Below are 20,597 nucleotides of genomic sequence, written 5' to 3'. Positions count from 1 at the left end.
TTTAAACTTAAAGGCGTTCTGCTCGTTTCTGCTGCAACATCCTCAAACATTCAGTGAAGACTTTCAAGAATTCAAGCCAACATTCAGAATTTGTCTCCACAAACTTTCGTTTGTTACATGTTAAAAGTGTTCCTTAAGTGATAGGGAAAAACTTAAATGGACTGTCTAAAAAATTATATGGTAAACGGTAAAAGACTGTGAAAATGCAATAGATAATAATAATAAATGAATAACTGTAATAGATCTAACCATATACATTTAATGAAATTGTACAGTAAAATATTAAATATACAGTTTTTAAAAGTGAAAAGGAACACGTCATTGTATAATTTACAGTGAAAAACTGTAAATGGATCCCCAAAATTCCTGTGACAGAATAATGTTTCTTTTTAGTTTCTTCTAATCCATTTTGTATCTAATATAGGGTAAATCAGGGTTGTTTCTAAGGTTGTTAAATGAATGTTTATTGCATTACTTTAGTGTGATTGTGTTAGCATGATGGTTTTAGTATTTGTGTGAATGACACTGAGCGCCTTTTATATGTTAGTATTTTCCTTCTCAGATTGTGGAAAAGCTGCTTGTGATGATCTTTGATTCGTCATGTGATTTTCTCAGCACCACCTGTTTTTGGCAGTTGTCAGTGTATTACAAAGGTACAAAATATATATTAATATAGGTTGATATAAAATTAATTAAATTTAAGTTAAATCTGTAAAACCTAAAATGTTGCTACTGCATTTTTTACTGTAAAATTTACTTGAGTTCGTTCTCATGGCTGGGTCCGGTTTCCCCTCCCACTGCTTCCTTATCAGTAAGAAACGCAGAAATCCAACACCTCACAGCTCACCAACTGCCGTTTGTGACTTACGTCCGATCATCCATGCCCAAGGGCCAATTTCACGGCAGGCGATCACAACTACTAAATGTCTCCAGTCATCATCTGATCTCTTCAGTGGGAGCAGATGAAGTGAGACATGGAGGAAGGAAGGACTGTGGGATTACAATAATGGCTGTGGTATTTAGAAGTTAGTGTATGCCTGACGCAACAAATTCTGACCTTTTGTTGAGTCATTGCCAAATGAACAATATACCGTATACATGTCTGTGTATATAGCTTATAGCATGTAAACTTAGCATCTCTTTTGACCTCCTAGTCTCACTTCTAGTTTCTAGTTTAGACCTCAAGTCTAAACATTGTCTTGTATAAAAAGCACACACATGTGCCCGCACATGTTTTGAGAAACAGATAGATAACAGTGGAAAAGGAGACATAGACAACTGGGGGCATAACTCTACTGTTACATCTGGATGTCCCATCAGGATCAGAGTGAGTCGTTCAGTCAAACAAACACTATGAGTCTCATTTTTCTCTCTCACTCCCACAGCTTGTGAAGTACTACAACAAATTCTGTTTATTTCACTGCTCTAGAGTCCAGTGGCGGCGCGCTTTACACCACTGCATCCGGCACTTTGCATTGCACTTGGTGATGTAAGGCTTGGGTGCAGCTGCTCGGCCATGGAAACCCTTTCTATGAAGCTCTCTACGCACTGTTCTTGAGCTCATCTGAAGGCCACACGAAGTTTGGAGGTCTGTAGCTATTGGCTCTGCAGAAAGTTGGCGACTTCTGCGAAATGTGCGCCTCAGCATGCGCTGACCCCGCTCTGTGATTTTACGTGGCCGACCACTTCACGTCTGAGTTGCTGTTGTTCCCAATTGCTTCCACTTTGTTATAATACCAAATTTCACAATTGAACACCTACATTGAATGATTTTGAGGGGGTTCCCCATATATATATGGACACCTCTAAAATATTGGGAAACGACAGACTCTGTGAAAACGACAGACTTCTCTCTGGTGACATATGCCTTCATTTTTGGGTGCAACACCCAAATCTCAAAATGTAATCAAAAACGAATGCATAGAAACAAGTCCCCGCCCTAAAAAAAAAATGTATCCGTTTCACTCAAATGTTTGTCACAATACGAAAGAAAAGTTCTGTCACTACTTCTGTTTTATTGCTACTTTAAAAAGAAGGGCATGCAATTTTTCAAATGCTTGTATTTTTCTTTTTACATATAAGCCTATATAGCCTATATATATTTCAAGATTGTTTTTATTTTTATTGTGTATTATACATATTATAGCTAAAAAGTGAAGTGAAAAAGTTAAATCCATTGACAAAACCATTTAATAAGTCACGTGTCGAATGGGCATTTCTTTGGTCTCAGCTTTACATTTTATGTACATTAGTTACACTTTATGAGTTGTTTCTGCTCTTTTTGTTCAGCTTGTTGCGCTCAACCCGAAGAAAAAGTGCAGGAAAATCTCAAAGAACTTAATACTAAGCCTGTATAGGAACATATATGCCTGCATGCGTGCAAGTGTGCGTGTGTGTGGTGTGACTTTTGGGTAATGCAGTCGCCTGTAAAGCAAAGATGGAAAATCTTAGAGAGACAGAACTTGCAGCTGAGGTTAAAAGAAGTGTGTGTGAGTGCGGATGAGTGTGTTATTAATGCCCTGGGTGCTGCAGTGTGAGCAGATACTGGTTAGCTGCTGTGGTTTGCGCTCTTGCAGTGGCAGGAAACAACCCAACCTGTGATCTTTGCAGACTCTAATGGAAAATTCACTCAAACAGAAAAAAAAAAAAAAGTGTGTACGTTTGTCGTGTGTGACGAAGAGTGAGAACATATGCTGCTGTCACCTAAAAATAAAGGTGCTATTTATTTGTTTGATTGTAATGACATGCTAAGCCATTCAAGCCTGCATTAACGCTAGCAGTTTCGCTTTTTTCTTGGGTCTTGTGATGTATATATCTGCGGCTCCTAGAATTACGCATTTCGTAATCATAGCAATTAACAGGCTGATAGAGATCATATATTAATGATAATGCATTTACTTACTACATCATCTGGAACTACGCAAAAATGATATGCGCACACCTGTATTGTGTGCTAGTCTTTTGTACTTATTTATTTAAGTGATCATGTTGGACTGTTTTTGAGTGTTGTCTTGCCAGGGAGAAGGGTGCGTGTGTGTGTATGTGTGTGAAGTGTTGACTTTAATATGACATCTCCAACAGCTGTGTATAATCTCCCAACACACTCACTCACACTCTTCCCATTCCATCTCCTGTACAATGGAACAAAAGAGCAGGAACTGCCACTCTCTCCCCACTGTCCAATCAAAGCCGTTATTATTTCTCGGCGGAACACTCCCTCAGGAAGTGCCATCTCCAAAACACGCCAGCTGTGCTTCTGTGCTTATTATGGGCCATTATGAGAGACAGAGACACAATAACACCACAACATACAAAATACCATATCTGGGCCATTGTGCGTACATGCCGCATTAAGGTCCCCGCTGTGCGGGAGCGCTGCTCTATGGTTCCATCGAGAGCGATGCACCCGACTCTGAGACAACATCTTGCACCGCTCATGACTTCGGCTCAAATTGCGGCACAAAGCCTGGGCCAGGTGACGGATAACCTCTTCCAGATGTTAGTTAGATGTCATTTAGAGGTTATGGTAATACAGAAGCTGCGGCGAGGCATAAGAATCACAAATCATATGGGGATGCTTTATGGGGTGAAAGTGGGTGTCTTATTCTCTGTCTTTAACCTAAAACAATCTTTCGTCTACCACCCACCTTTCCAAAGACCACAGCTGAGATTACGGCAACCCTCACCAAAAACTCCTGAGGCTGGGCAGGTGCTGCTGGGGTATGGAGTGTGCAGTCAAATGCCATTTATGCAGGTTCAAAACTCCATAAATGTCTGCAATAAACAACTGTTCTCATATGTAGTATTTTGAATAGCCCTTTGTTAGCTGTATTCAACTGTTCAGTCACGTCTCTACAACATCAACCATTTTGGGGTAATGTACCTGTGGGGACCTTTTTGCAAAATGATATTACTTTGCTTCTTGAATGTTTCTTGTCGGTGAAATGTCCCGTGAGTGGCACTAAAAGTAGGTTCCGTTGTATCATGGCAGTTCATAAATGTAATGTCTGATGAATAGCGCTATGCTCTATTGTGTTTGAAAAGAACGTACTAACACGAATCCCTATAAACCTAACCAGTTGTGTTATAAAGTCTGAGAGCAATGCATTTGCTGAAGCAGCAATTTTAGCTTGCTTCTACAAGTCGATGAACTCTCTTAAAAGTGTTCCAAGCGCTCCACTTTGCAAGTGCAATGATATACCAGGTGAGCTGCTGAGAAAGTTTACTATGTCAGAAAAGCCTATGGAGCTGGTAATGTGATGCCAAGGACAACATTTATTAGTTTATAAATCATGCACTATGGTTAAAGTGTTTTGAAGAACCATGCAAAAATAAGTATTAATCCATAATCTGAACCTATAATCATAATTTGTGTGGAAATGTGGGCCACTAATGGTCATTTTAGCTGGGAATTGTATGCCAAGGTAGTCTTGTAAAGATGTAGGTATAGGCACGTTTTTCCAATGAGCCTAGGACATTTATACACATTTAATGTATCTATCCTTTTATTTCGGGTCTGGTCACCACCTTTAAGATTTCAGAATGCTTACAGGCCCCTGAATTCAATTAAACATTCTGTTCCAAATATACTGTGCACCCTACAGAGGCAACATTTTAAGGCATCAGGTGTTTCACGAGATTACACTTACAATTAACCAGATAGAGTAAAAGAAGTATGCATATTTTTTATTGAGAAAGTGTGAGGTGAGATTACATAACAGAGAGCAAAACAAACAAAAAAATAAATCGAAAAACATCTATCAAAAGTGGTTCAAGGAAGGAACAGTGGTGAACCAGCGGCAGGGTCATGGGCAGCCAAGGCTCAATGATGCGCGTGGGGAGTGAAAGCTATTTTTTTTTTTTTTTTAAATCATCAAAATAATCATATTAATGATAATAATAATAATGTGATGTTAATATGCGCTTATAGATAGATAGATATATAGATATTAATCTATGCTACTTTCAGTAGATTCAATTAGAGAGTATAAAGAAGGCGGTAGAAAAAATAAATAAGTTGTTTAAATGTATATGTTCTATTAATAAAGTTCCATTACATGCTCTATTTATAAGAGTATGCGTATTTGGCTTGCTGTCCGAGAAGAAGGTTCTGAGGTCAATATTTTGCCCCAAACCCAGAGTACTCCCCACACATACCTGACTGTGATAGGAACCAGCCAAGAGTGAGGATTTGGTGTGGCAAAGGGATGCTAAAAACTGTTGAGGAACATACAGTAGGTCAGTCGTCTATATATATTTAGGCCTCTTCTTAATAAACATAATTTAAAGTCTCATGACACAAAGGCTGTTCATAACTATGCTGCCTAATATACCTTGTTATGACTAAAATGCAATCCCAGAATGGGGAGATACCAGCCATGCAGTGTAACGGTTAACATGGATTATGTGTGCCTTGACAACACTGCTGTCATAGTTGTAAGATATAGTTTGCAGATACCATAGAAATGAATGAGAAGTGCCATAAACTGAATCCTAACTGTCGCAAATTTCTGCATCACTTCTCTTATAAAACAGCTTTTTTTTGGTCTACACAGCGTTACAACTAGTGTTTTTGCACTAAAATTGGATGCTCACCTTAAAGCAAGACAAATATTAATAATGATCTTACAGATAAACATTAAGTACGGAAGAGTATATATCAAAATAGTCTGATACAGTGTGATTAAAATTAATCATTTTAACCAATATCTGTGCACTGTAAAAAATGTATGACAACTTATGTTTTTACATTGCTTTAACTCATCAAAATAAGTTAGGTAATTTTTTTAATAATTTTTTTTAATAAGTTGTACAACATTCAGCTTGTTTTTTAAGTCAGTTTAATGTAATTTAAGTTGAAATGTCTTAAACATCAAGTTGATTGTACTTAAAAATGTAAGGCAGCTACTTTTCTACAGTGTGTGTATTATATATTTATATTCTTATTATCTGTTCGCTTAGCAACATCAATTGAAATCAATTGTGCTAGTTTTTGTTGAGTTGAGTTGATGACAGATAGAATGCCTCACAACGCAGAAAGCAACAGAACTAATTCACAAATATTTCTAAAATAACAAAAATTCTGCATGATTCCAGTGTTTGCCTGCTTATCGCTCTCTGTCTCTCTCTCTCTCTCTCTCTCCACCGCTGATGATGGTCAGACCTTGGTAGACGTCTGAAAGCTGATAATTAACTCAATCCGTTGACACAGGTGAGCATCTCTGTGCTTATTTAACACCCATTACAGAACAAACAACACACACACAATCCTGCAATTAAACATGCCTCTTTATCACACAAACTAAATCCACATACCCAAACACATAATCGCATTTACATATTCTCACATCCCAAAACAGTCATAATCGGCCGATCTAAAACTCATAATGCAAATGATTGTTTATTTATTTGAAGGGTTTCACACTGAGACTTTGCGGGAGAGTTTGTTTACTGGAGTCGTTTCTCACTGTGAATCTTATCTTAATTGCTCTGTGCTTCTCTCTATATGGCCTCTTCGCGAGTCAAAGGTCATCAGCTCTCTATCTCAAGCACCCCCACTTCAGACAGGGAATGCTGAATCGACGCAAGCTTAGCTTTACCGCAACCCCCGTAATCTCGTTCATTCACCCTGACATTAGCTGGAACACAGCCCCACGTCAAGTGCTGATGACCTCTTGAGCTTTACTGTTGTTTCTGTGCTGGCTGCTCTATTGTCTTACAATTATTAACTAATTAATGCAATGACCTTGAATAATTATATCATTTATCTTCCGTTCTTTTATCTAAAGACGTTAATCATACTGCATCAGTGGTTTGAAGGTTAAAACTGACCTCATCAAAAGAAGATGTTGATAGCCAGGCATTTGATAGTAGCCATTCACTGGGAAAAATGACTCTGTGGGGTTGTAATTGTAACAACAACAAAAAAACGACATTTTCAACATATAAATCTATATTCGGTACTTACCTTAATATTGACTGAATTTCTGCTGTCAACCCTACGACACTAAAAAAGGTAAGAATGTCAATAAATATGAACCGTTTAATGGTTTAAGCTAATGGTTTGTATTGTTGATAAATACTTAAATTTGCCTTGAATTACATGGCTTGGCTAAAACGAAATTGTTGAATAAAGTCGTTATTTTTGTCTGTTTTTGCACATAAAGTGTGTTCTCATCGCTTCATAAAATTAATGTTGAACCACTGGAGTCACATGCACTATTTTAACAATGTCTTTCCTACGTTTAGGGCCTTGAAAGTGTTCATTAAACTGCTGTCTATGCTCTTGGATTTCATCTGAAATATCTCCATTTGTGTCTGAAGATGAACAAAGGTTTGGAATGACATGAGGGCAAGGAATTAATAGCCGAAATTTCATTTTTGGGTAAACTAACCTTTTAAATTCGTGTTCCCTTTTCTCAGCGATTCATTCTTATCAGCTGATGTAATAATTATTTGAATTTGATGTTTTAACATTGTTCAAAACGCATTTTTAACTAGATGAGTGAATTACTGTTCTCAGTGATCAATGGTCATTGAAAAAACTGTTATACGAGTATGAAAAAGTCAGCTTTATGTAAAGGTAAAAAAATAAAGTACTGTGTTTTGCACTGTTGCATTGTAATTTTAAATTGAAATAATGTTTTGTATTGAGATGCTGGTTTACTGTTTCATGGAAATTGTTTAAAATTCAGAAAATAATTTAATTTATAGAAAATACTTTTAAAAAAGAAAAATAGCTTGGAAAAAAAGTAACTTAAAGGAACACCTAAATTCTTTCCTACATTTAGATTATGTGGGCAAATGCATTTTTGTCTCAGTGCATGCATTGTTTTAGTTTGGCAGGGTCGCCGCTAGCTTAGCTTAGCATAATGAATGGAATCCTATGTTGCCAGCTAGCATGTCCCGAGTAAAAGTGTTCCAAAAAAAAAAAACACCTAATTACTTCTTGTGGCCTGCGTATTCATAACGAGTACAAATAGCGATGCAGATTAAGACTAGGCGATTTCCTAGGCAGAAATTGACTTGGGACTATATTATGGGGAAGCACAGGCGAAGCACTGCTACTTGGGCGCAGAGATATCACGCAACACATGAAATCCCACAACTTCCGTCAACATACCGGCGTGAATAGTAGCTGGCTATTTTTCATACAGTGCATGAATGGTGATGAACATGGCTGAGAGACGAAGAGGGTTACTTCTTAGACAGTCAAGATCCAGAACCATACCTCTATGAACCAGTTTTCAGAAGAGGAGCTACGCCTGCGTGCTTTGGAAATAGAACGACAGGAGGAGGTTGCGATCGCTCAACAGTCGGAGGACGTGAGGATGAGAGCCAACAGGAACTTCACGCCGGTATGTTGACGGAAGTTGTGGGATTTCATGTGTTGTGTGATATCTCTGCGCCCAAGTAGCAGTGCTTCGCCTGTGCTTCCCCATAATATAGTCCAAAGTCAATATCTGCCCAGGAAATCGCCTAGTCTTAATCTCCATCGCTATTTGTACTCGTTGTGAATACGCAGGCCACAAGAAGTAATTAGGTGGGGTTTTTTTTTTTTTGATCACTTTTACTCGGGACATGCTAGCTGGCAACATAGGATTCCATTCATTATGCTAAGCTAAGCTAGCGGCGACCCTGTCAAACTAAAACAATGCATGCTCTGAGACAAAAATGCATTTGCCCACATATCTAAATGTAGGAAAGAAGTTGAATAAGCCCTATTTCTAAAAACGGTGGAGTGTTCCTTTAAGGTGTGGCTTACAAGGAGACATTTGTAAACATTACTTAAAAGATTATGTTGGATAAACATAAAACTATAATTTTCTAAATTGATCAAATTGAGTTGCCATTACTTAAGAGACCAAGTTGAAAACATGCAAAGTCTAATAGGATAAACACGAATAAAATGAGTTTAAAATACTCGAAAAGCTGATGCAAATAGTTGCCTCGATTTTATTGAGTAAAATTGGCACAGTATTTTTTACAGTGTTGACTTCCAAGTTTTTTTTTTCCCTAGTATGAAAGTCAATGGCTACTGTCAACTGTATGGTTACTGACATTCTTCAAAATATCTTCTTTTGTGTTCAGCAGAAGAAAGAAACAGGTTTGGAACAACTTGAGGGTGAGTAAATGATGACAGAATTTTCCTTTTTGGGTGAACTAAGCCTTTAAGTCATTAATTAATACACTGTAAAAAAATTTTTAAAAATGTAAGTACTCCATTTTAAGTAATTTTTAAGTAAACTGACTTGAATAAGTAAAAATGAGTTTAATCTTGTATAATTTATTTAAAAAAACATATTTATATTCATACTATAACTTCTTTTGTGTTACAACAATGTAAAAACATATGTTGTCATGACTTATTGATCTTGTCATTTTTCAACTAAATATTCAAGTAAATGTTCAACTATATTACTGATCTGCCCGCATTGTCACTGTATGATAATTGAGATGAGCTGATGACATCACCGTTTTCTCCAGAGTGGCTATACAGTCGAATCAAATTCTGTTGTATTATTTTCCTGTCTAAGCTGCTTTGAAACAATCTGCATTGTAAAAAGTGCTACATAAATAAAGGTGACTTGACTTGACTTGACTAACTTCTAATAGTTTGGGGTTTATAATATGAAAAAATGTTTCTTGAGTACCAAATCAGCATGATTTCTGAAGGATCATGTGACGCTGAAGACTGGAGTAATGATGCTGAAAATTCAGCTTTGACATCAAAGCTGAATTTTGAATTGTAATAATATTCCACAATATTACTAGCCTGGATGCCAGCCGAACTTAGCCCCGCCCACAACATTTGAGGTCGGGAAGTTTGGTCTGGACTGGAGCAACTATGCTCGAACCAGAGCTGTTCGGACCAATCAAATTGTCAGGGCGGGCTTTATATGATGATGGACAGATGATCAACAGTAACGTAACCATCCACGTCACCAAGGAGCGCTTGGGTTGAATTCGTTTTAATCCTAAACTGAGAACTTGTTCGTATATGTATTCACCTTTACTATTTCTCTCAAAAATGATGATCGTGTTGTAGTACTCCGTGTATCCTTAAATTATTTTTACAGCACCAGTAAAGATCGTTTACACTCATCTTCTTCTTCTACTTCTTCCAGCGTGCGCACAGTTGAGTTCTTACTCCATTGCTCGGATTGGTTGTAGGTCTATCCAATTGAGTGCAGAGGCATTTTCTTTCCTGGTTCGGTTGAAACACGCCCCAATAATCACAGCCGAGCAATGAAGCAGTATCAGACTCATATTCTGACTAGAATCTGAGTATGACGACGTCAGGCTACAATATGACATAAATATAAATGAAAATAAATGCATCCTTGGTGAGCACAAGACTAAAAACATTTAAAAGTCACCCCCTCCGCTATATCTATTAAAGCAATACGGATTAGTGCATATTCATGTTGACATTCTGAAAAATAAATTAATTTACATTCCATTGAAAAAATAAAAGCATGAGTTTGGAATGACATGATGGTGAATCAGTTTATTGAGATGATCCTATTACTGTATGCACCTTTTTCACAAATCAAAGCCCCCTAGCAATGCTTTCTTGACATCTCCGAGGATGAGAGGTTATGTCTGATTAGTTGACTGTCTATCCATGATGGGTCTTGAAATCAGGTCAGTTATTGTGTGTGTGTGTGTGTGTGTGTGTGTGTGTGTGTGTGTGTGTGTGTGTGGCATCTTGAGGAAGGAGAGGCAGTGACCTGGATTGGAACAGCAAAAGGAGGGAGACCGTGTGTCAAGAAATCAGCTGTTGGTTTCTCAATGACTTTCACATCATCTGTTCACGGATCGCAAATGAACGTGTGAATGTGTACATATATGTGCGCGCATACACATATGAGGTCGATAGACCAAAAACCTCTCCATGATGTCAAAGCATCATTGACCCAGAAAGAAGTGTGTGCACATTGGATCTAATTTACATGCAGATACTCACGGCAAAAACTGTCTGCAAAGGACAAGAGGGCTTTTGGCCTCGGTTTATCTCCCAGAGTTCTGTCTCGCTGTCTTGCCCTCTTTTATCCTTCTTTCATCCCTTCTCTTTTTCCCTTGTTCCTGTCATCTACATCCAACTCCTGTCTCTATCTGTTTTTGTAGTCGGTGCATATGCTGTGTGATACTCATGCGTTTGACCCCAGGATAAGTGCCTACTGTGTAGCCCTACTTAACCTTGGAATTACAAACATAACTACTTGTGTATTTTTAAGCACTCTGGTAGGCCTACTCTTTCACTATGATGCCCTTCTTCCTCCCTTCAAGAGATGTTCAGATAGATAGATAGATAGATAGATAGATAGACAGACAGACAGACAGACAGACAGACAGACAGACAGACAGACAGACAGACAGACAGACAGACAGACAGACAGATAGATAGATAGATAGATAGATAGATAGATAGATAGATAGATAGATAGATAGATAGATAGATAGATAGATAGATAGATAGATAGATAGATATAGTTTATTATTTTAATTCGGCCTATTCATTAATGAGAGAATGCTGTGAAATTGCTCAAATAAAAACTATAAAAAAATTGAGCCGGTGAACTTTTCAGTCATACAGTCTTTTTTTTTCGTGTTGTCACTATAATGACTGAGTTCTATCTGTCATTCCTTCAGCAGTTTTATACACTTTTATATCACTCAAAAGAAGTCGCCACCACTTTTCTCTGTGGATTCTCGCGGTTTTCGTCTTCCCTGCGATCCCTTATTGCCATTGGACAAATAGAGAGGCTTTGTCGACGAAGAGGGAAAAAACGCCTTGAAAGATTTTCTTTGGGAGTGATGAGGGTGGGAGGGAGTGGAGGGCCGCGCTAATTATGCACGGCGATTGTTGATGGCTTGATTGTGTGCGTCCAGCTGCACAGAGGCGCGGGGGCGAGCAGAGGGCGGGGACGCGGAGCAGGGCAGACTCACTGACGCCAGTCGCCACATTCTCCCATGCGCTGAAAAACAGACCCGATTGTACCGGGCCTGATCCACAGACACCGCGGTCACACATAACTAAACAGAATGAGAATGAAATACGTCCTCACGTGTCCTGTTGAACCATTCAGTTCAAGTACTTAATGTAGTTTTCATTTTGATCAAAACGCTGCTGTGATAAGTGAGCAGACAGTGGACGAGGTATGTGGTGCGTCACGTGATTAGGGCATAATAAGAGGCATATTCATTCCAGTTTAATGTGCTTTATTGGCATGACATAACTGCATATATTTGTATTGCCAAAGCTGTGCAAATAAGTCAAATGGAACAAAAAAGGAGTAAAAATTAGGCCTGTTATCAACAAATAAGATAAAATGGTGTGAAATGAAATAAAATGTATATTTACTTTGTACATTATTTATTTTGGTTCATATTAGGAGGAGCCAATGGAAATGGTTCCAAAAGAAGCCAAAGTATGCAGAAAAAACTGTGTATGTGAGTGAAGCAGAGACATAAAGTAACAGTAATAAAAAAGTTATTATATTAGTTATAGCACAATATTAGACTATAATAAGCACAAGGAGGACAGATATGGGCCACCCAGGGCAGTTCACTCAGTTTGTCCTTCATATTGTGATAGGCAGGGACACTGTACATATTATCGCACTAGTCATAATGTTCAAGACAAAACAGTGGCTTCTCCCAATCAAACATTTAGGGAGTTGCTCGGTATCAGCAGAGATGATATATGTTTTCAGACATGTTTCATTTTTTTATGGTCATTCCTCCACTTGCTCTCACACCCACGTCTCTTTTTTTCTCATTCTTTATTTGTCGAACCCAAATGGGTACCTGTAGGCCTTCTTGCGCTGTCAGACTGCTAGAAAGGAAAGGGCTGAATTTGTTACGGCCGTGCAACAAGGCCAACATCAAATATAAGGGCCGTTTCTGTGCACCAGCTCAACCTGCAAAGAAGCGCATCCATCCGGTCGCACGGCTACATACAATAAAAGGTGTGAATAGGCCAGTCACCAAAACATTTGATAGATCGGTTTGACACTATTGTCTATTTTGTTAGCTTTGCGGTCAATCATTCAAGTGGTGCAACCTAATAGTGGACCTTACTTACAGTACAACCTGACTGACCGAAGTTCCTCAAAGCCTTGTTTTCATTTATGAAAACATAAATATGGTGTCTCACTTGACTAAGATCTATAAACTGGTTTGAACATGACAAAATATGTACCCTACCATTCAAGCAAAACAATGTTTTATTTAAAAACTTTTATACCATTTCAGTCAGAGAAAACAGAGCTGTTCTTTGTATTAGTTTAACTAATCTAGCTTTACACAAGGAAAAACTCTTCACTGAATGTAAGTCCAGGTGTGCGCAAATAAATTGTGCAGGCAAGTCTGAATGTCTTGTGCGAGCGGTTGGGGCGGGGTTTTGTAGCTTGATTGACAGCTGGACTGACCAATGAGAGCGGCTCCACGGCCAAGACTAGTCTTTTGCAGATGGGGTGCGCGCTGGTGCGCGTGAATGGATGACGTCGGGAGCCCGGCGCCAGGCTGTCTGGGACTCGCGCGTTAGATCAACACAGCTGGAGCGGCACAGGACACACAGCTGGCCCGCCAGCGCATTCCTTCACAAAAACAGCACTGTGAGAAAAGAGGGGACACATCTTGATGTAAACTAAAAATGTGCTGGGTTAAAACTGGAACGAGAGTCAGGCTATAGTTTGATTGTAGCTTGCGAAGCTTCCTTTTCACATAAAAAAGAGAGTAATGGGAGACAGCTATAGTTATGATCTATTTATAGATAACGAGCAACGCTTTTAGAATGCACGAAAACCGCGTGCGCGTTGGTTTGTTTCAGAGTTTCCTGAGTTGGTTATTAATATTCTATGATCGTGAGAATATTAAGAGATGTTGAGCAAGATCTAGGCTATATTTACCACTCCTGGCATGATAATAGTGAGGGGTATCAAAGTTTTAAACTCGATTCATTACTTGGAAAGACAGTGCAATGAACTCTTTTCTGCATGTTTTGACTTTGGCACCACTTTGACTTTACTTAGGCTATATTTAAAGTTTTTATGAAGATTTCAATTGTAGAGGGCTGTTTTTTTGTGTGTGCGTGGGCCTTGAAATGTGTCTTGTATCGATATTTAATCTCATTGCATGTCTCCTATGGGAATTAATTCCCGACGCCAGTTTGTCTGCAGGTCACGGGAGTAGCAGATTTATGGGTTTTCTCCATATCACGTCTGAGCTGAGACAGAATGGTCATAACCAGATGATATTTTGTCCTCCCATTTCTACTCTATGTTAAAGATGAAGTGAAGAGTGTCCACTATAGCTGATAGATATTCACATGCTTATAGACTACTTTGCATAATATAACGAATTTTAATTCTGAATGTAATTTCAATGTACTATGATTGTTTGCATAACCTACAAAGAATCAGTGCATAAGCATAATAGCCTAATAATAATAAAGTAGGCCTATAGGTTATGGTAAAAAAAAAATATATATGTGAACTTTAAGCTAAGTTTGTATTTAATCTACTGTACAAGATGTCCCAGCTCCGTTTAGGTTCACTGACCTGAAATCTTAACTCAAATCCATCTCTGAAAAAAAAAATATATATATATATATATATATATATCTCGCTGATATTCTGACAGCTCTTCCTCATTCCACCATTTTGTCTGACTGACACGTCAACGCTCCAATTAGGAGCTAGCTATTTAAATAGGGCGGAGTCTGTACGCTCATACGCCTTTCCTATTGGCTGAGCGGCACATGAGGGTTTGTTTATTTCTGGAGGGGGCGGTGCTATAAGAAGCAGCGCTTAAAAAGCGACCGCCTGCCTGCTCGTGCTGCCATCGTTCAATGAGCGCGAGACGCGAAAAGAGTCAAACATTTGGATATCTATCTAGCCAGCCGGAGAGCCAATTCATCTCACTGTCGAGACGAAGGACTTCACACATCTCTACAGTTGGATTCTACTAGCAAGTCAGACTTCAGATCCAGAATGAAGGCGATCAGTCCCGTTCGCTCTGTCAGAAGCTGTTATGAAGCGGTTTGCTGTATCTCGGAGCAGAGTCTCGCCATCGGCCGCTGCAAGAGTCCCTCGGAGGAACTGTCCGACATGAATGACTGTTACTCGAAACTCAAAGAGCTGGTGCCCAGCATCCCTCAGAACAAGTCCGTGAGCCAAGTGGAGATTCTTCAGCATGTAATAGATTACATCTTCGACTTACAGATAGCACTGGAAAACGAGACGGACACACAAAACACGCCTGACATGTTCATGTCAATGAAGGTGCGCGCAACATCTTTTATTGTTGTCTCTCTATTATTATTATACCTTATGTTAACAAGTGCATTTGAATAAATGTAACCTTTGCTTGTCTTTCCCCCCTGTAGAACTCAGAGATGACCCGTAATTTCTCCAAAGAGGATGGAGCTATGTGCCATTAGGACAGAGGAATGACCAGTCAATGGTGAGCTTCTGCTTCTTTATTCTAAACCGTTTTACTTCATAAATGAGTCAGATGTTGTTCGGTTGAAATCCACACTCCAAAAAATAGGCCTACAATAAAAATTCTTGATCTGAAGAAGCTAGAATGAAACCTTTTGACAACAAAATGATTTTTTGGAGATTGAACAAGATGTTTCATTATAGGTTCTTCAGACCAGCGTTGTAGTTCTGAGTTCTTCAAAGCTCCAGTTCATTGATGGTTTTTACAAAAAAAAAAAAAAAACAAGAATAAAAAGTTATTTGTGGAACCTAAACAGCATCTCCTATGGTATTGGACTGGTTTTAAATGGAACCTTTAAGTAAATCGTTAAAGTCTGTTAATTGATTAGTCGTTACGCATGAGTTAAATGTTATGTATTTTGTCAGACAGCTATCAGTGTCCAGTGTCCTAATATCTTTTGGCCATCGTGCCAATCAGCAAACAAGCTTGGATTCCCCCTATCAGCTCTAGCAAACGAAAGTTTTCCCTTTGGCGCCAGACTGTCTGCAGTCCGCCTGAATCCACAGTGTGTGTATGTGTGTGTGCGCGTGTGTGTGTGCTCTGAGTTAACTTTTCTCCCTCTCATCTATGCTGCAGGTGCGGGATAGAAACTTTCCTCCTCCACTTATGGAAGAAAAGAGAGTGAAGGGGTGAGCCGGGTGAAGGAGTGAGCCTCTATTCAGAGTGTGGGAAAGCAATCTGCGCCCCTCTCAAGCTGTCTATTCTTTGGTCACTGGACACTTGAACAAACCAAAGCCGAGGAGTTTTTAAGATCACAAAAAAAGAAAAGCCCTCCAATTTTTTTCCTTAATCATTCCTGTTTTTTTTTTTGTGGCAACAATCAAGCATTGTATATTTTGTACTGGCTACATTCCTGACTATTTGGACTAACTAATATCTCTTCACACACCCTTCCTTCCCAGCCATTCTTGGGCCATTCTTGGATGCACCCAGACCCCCCCCCCCCCCCCCCCCCCTTTTTTTTTTTGAAAACATTTCAGCATGGTCGCAGCTTGGCCTCAAAGAGCTTCTCGATCACTGGGATGATGTACATATTATGCTTGACGGGAGTTTTTGTTCTATAGGGTGGGAAGGGCCCGGGGTGGTGGGAATACTGACGTGGATTAGAATTTGAACTCTATAATATAGAGTGGATTGTATATGTTTGTGGGGATTGTCTATTTCTACAGACTGTCAGATCAACGAGTTTCATAAACTCATTTAAAAGTTGTTGTTTTTTTGCTTTGTACTCACTCTTTTTACACAATAAAAATAAATCATATATGAAAGTGAGCAAATATGTTGTTCTGTATCTTTTCTTAAATAACTCTGCATCACCTTATATAGATATGTACTGAAGATGTATGTTTTCTCTTAAAAAACAAGAGTTAAAGTGATTCCCTCCTCTCCATCTCCCCTTATAGCTTAATATATTATTGATATGGAACATCATGACCGTCGCTTCCAAGACATTTGATTAAAAAAAAGCTAAAGAGAAGGTGTTTATAAATCTGTACATACAGGTAAACGCAAGACAGAGTGAATAATAGTGGTTAAAGAAAGTAAAAGTACAGTCCATCTGCCAAAAATCTTTCCAGATAGAGTCATCGTGGACTTTTTTTGTGTTTAGCATATGATCTGTTACAGGCCAACACAACAATGTCTAAATGTGAGTCACTTGTATTTAAATATAGCACAGATGTCCTCTGACTGTCTGTTGTCTCTTTCAAAAAGACCTTTGCCCACAGATCTAGAGTTCAGTACAAAAAGTGGCCTGTAGTCAAACTTTGGTAAACACTAGCATTCATTTCAATCAACTCGTCTGGACTCCAAAAGAGGCATTATGGTCCTAAGAGGCTGACCGTCTCCACACTTAAAGGGAAAGTTCACCCAAATATGAAAATTCTGTCATTGTCCCAAACCTGCATACATTTCTTTGTTCTGCTGAACGCAAAGGGAGGTATTTTGAAGAACCATTGACTACCCTAGTAGGCCTAAAAAACAATAATGTGGTAGTCAATGTGGCCTGAGATCTGCTTGGTTACAAACATTCTTCCAAATATCTTCCTTTGTGTACAGCAGAACAAAGACGTTTGGTTTGGAACAATTTGAGAGTAAATGGTGACAGAATTGTTATTCTTTTGGGTGAACTATCTCTTTAAGGTTTGAGCTTTGGGTGTTGAGTAATGTGAGGTGTTCTGTAAGGCGCTTTCAACCATAATAGGTCATATAGCGACACCCAGTGTTCAAAGTAATCATCACATATCCGTTTGCACTGCAAACAATGAACTGGCGCCATCGTTTGGCTTGTATGTAAAGTTCTGCTAGTGAATTAAATATTTTTTTGGGGAGATAGTTGTTGCATTTTTTATTTTATACAATAAGATACTACATTTCACCCAATCACAGAGGATTTTCACACTATTTGGGGTAAACTGCAACATTAAATCGAAATTTTACTGTCATTAATTTACCCTTCTGTGGATGTATGTTTCAGTGTTCACTTGTACCTAACATATATAGTAGAAATAGGATAAAAGTTTAAACTTTGAACAGTAAAAACTATACAAAGCCCTGATAAACATAGGCTATGTGTGGCTTTTAACTGCAAACAAGTTACTGAGATATGGGTAGGGTAGGCTATATATATATATATATATATATATATATATATATATATATATATATATATATATATATATATATATATATATATATATATATATATATATATATATATATATATATATATATATATATATATATATATATTATAACTTCTCTGTGTGTACGGTATGTATATATTTAGTCAAATGGAGTATTCAGTGACGTTTTCCTTCATTCCTGTCAGGAAAGCTGCTGGCCTGCTAATGAAGGCATAAATGAAACATTACAAAGCTAAACCATTCTTACTGTATTTCTGTAATGCTGTGTTCTCTCATTCAATTGTATGTTTTCCTTTGTTCAAATAAGTAGGCTATAATCTGACTGTAATCCTCTCTTTTCAGAAGGTTAAGGTTCTGATTATTTGGTGGAGTGCTGCGGTGATGAAGTATTTTTGTAGGCCAACAGGGAAGTTAGCATGATAATATTCACAAATGAACACAACATATTCACTAATGAATTGTTTTAATGAAACATGGAGGTAATAAACGAAGGACCACCATTACGCTATGTTTAATATACCCCTTGTAGACCCATTTAGCAATTTGTTAGCGATCGACTTTTTCAAGACAAGTAATGGGTTATGGGTTATTACAGATATATTGACTGATATCTAAAAATATCTTGAGCTTGTGTTGACCACATACCTTATTTCAGGCATTTAACAACTAAAACAGAAAAAAAAATGCCATGCATGGCATGCCCATGTGTCTCCAGAAGAGGGGGCACTAGAGCAAAGGTCATGAACCTTCTCAGCATTTTTGTGATCATTGATTGCTGTAGTAGGCCTCTATGCTCAATGCGAACATATACACGGATATATAAATAATCCTTTACTTCGACTGACAAGAACTCACATTATATACTTATCTTACAGTTTATCAGTTTGAAACATTAGTTCTGTAAATAATCCACTCATCTGATAACCTTTTTTACTTGGCTTGTATATAAAGAATATGTGCACTCCCTTTTAAGTTAGTTTGGTAATATAGCATCCGCATAAAAATAAAAAAAATTGCCCCTTGAATTTGATTATGTGATTATAAATTTGATTTTAAAGCATGTTCTTCTGAATCACAAAATAATTTGACCCATGAAATTAATTTATGTCAAATAATACAAATGAATGAATTAACTTAAATAAATTCTCAGTCTGAACAATTCTGACTGTTACCTATAAAACCAGTTACAAAGGTAGCAATAAATAGGCTAATGCAGAGATATTATACCACAATAAATGCTCTGCGAAAAAAAAAAAACTCTGCTCCATCTGTTAGATTAAGATCAAAACTGCCTTTTTTGAATTGATTACATTTTAATGCAGTGCTCAGAGATTTTATTTATTTATTAATTCATTTAAAGCCTGTGAGATCTGGACCTTTCTGACATTTCTAAATGTTTTCCTTCACAAGTTAAAAAAAATCTAAATAATAATGAGTCAATACAGGCAAAAAAACTTCAATTTTGAAACTTTAAAGTATTTCATATATGTTGGTTGGTATAGGCGATTACTGACCTTTTAATGTGTGATATAGAACTCTTTCATCGTAAACATTTTTCAAATAACATTTTAAATTTCTTATGTGAATATTAAGCTGCTTAAATGTACTGGTGCATTTTTGCTAAAACGTATGTGTCGAATCAAGAGGTGGCGTTGAGGCGCTCTTAGGGACCCCCTCCAGCTGGTGGCGCCCTAAGCAACCGTCTTATGCTTGAAACCCTGTCTGAGATATCTGACAAATATACAGGTTGCCAACACTGTAGAGGCACTAAACCCATAGCTATAGAAATTACTATAATACAGTACATCAAAATAGAGTAATTCACGAGAAGGGCATTTTTCTGCCTCCGCATTTTAAATATGTGGAGCATTTTGCCCCATCCCTGGTTAATTTTAAACAACTGCATTTCTAGAGCCCATTTGTGGTAAGAGCAACTGGAGAATTATAGTGATTTTACTGTGTGATAAGATGTTTCTAATCAAACCGTTGGCGTAGCATATACAATCTCAATCTGCATTTATCTCTTGTGTGTTTTATGCAGGTTCAGTCATATTTATTTGTACTTGTTTTAAAAGCTGGGAATGATTGTTCCACTGCCGTAGTACATGGAAGGAAGAACTATGCCTCTCCTAAACACTATAAGGCCTTCATTGGGCAAATGGGTGGGAGAGTCTCAACAATCATCTGAGGGGGTTACCCTGTGTCCTTTCAAGTGTAAAGGTTCTTTTCTGTGGCGTTGTTTAGGGCTTTAAAGCTCCTGTTTTCCCCTTAAGTCTCCTTTCACAGAGTCAGGCCACGCCAGAGTCAACTATATTCCATTTTGCTGTTGTAAAACATTGACATTTAAGATTAATCAATGACAAAGATTAATTTAGAAAACATGGAAACACAATGGGCATGCATGCATCTTTCAACTTTATGATGCTTGTATGGTGATTGTTT

The 20,597-nt window shown here is 38.0% G+C and overlaps 2 protein-coding genes across 2 annotated transcripts in view; both read left to right on the top strand.

Annotated features, from left to right (window-relative positions):
* The window catches only part of msrab (methionine sulfoxide reductase Ab), a gene marked incomplete at its 5' end in the record, with an annotated part of 80,255 nt that extends 72,531 nt beyond the window's left edge, over positions 1 to 7,724 (top strand). Inside the window, one exon of the transcript XR_013817807.1 lies at positions 6,162 to 7,724. The remainder of the gene's footprint in view (positions 1 to 6,161) is intronic.
* A 7,109-nt stretch (positions 7,725 to 14,833) lies between these two features.
* On the top strand, positions 14,834 to 16,785 carry id3 (inhibitor of DNA binding 3). Its single transcript, XM_079833787.1, has 3 exons — positions 14,834 to 15,290; positions 15,395 to 15,471; positions 16,087 to 16,785. Exons 1-2 carry the CDS (start codon positions 15,000 to 15,002, stop codon positions 15,446 to 15,448), a joined length of 345 nt encoding a protein of 114 aa, XP_079689913.1. The 5' UTR covers positions 14,834 to 14,999; the 3' UTR covers positions 15,449 to 15,471; positions 16,087 to 16,785.
* Positions 16,786 to 20,597: the final 3,812 nt, after the last annotated feature.

The sequence above is a fragment of the Gobio gobio genome (assembly GCF_949357685.1).
Source record: "Gobio gobio genome assembly, chromosome: 13".
Classification (NCBI taxonomy): domain Eukaryota; kingdom Metazoa; phylum Chordata; class Actinopteri; order Cypriniformes; family Gobionidae; genus Gobio; species Gobio gobio.
This window is presented reverse-complemented; position numbering and strand designations above follow the sequence as displayed.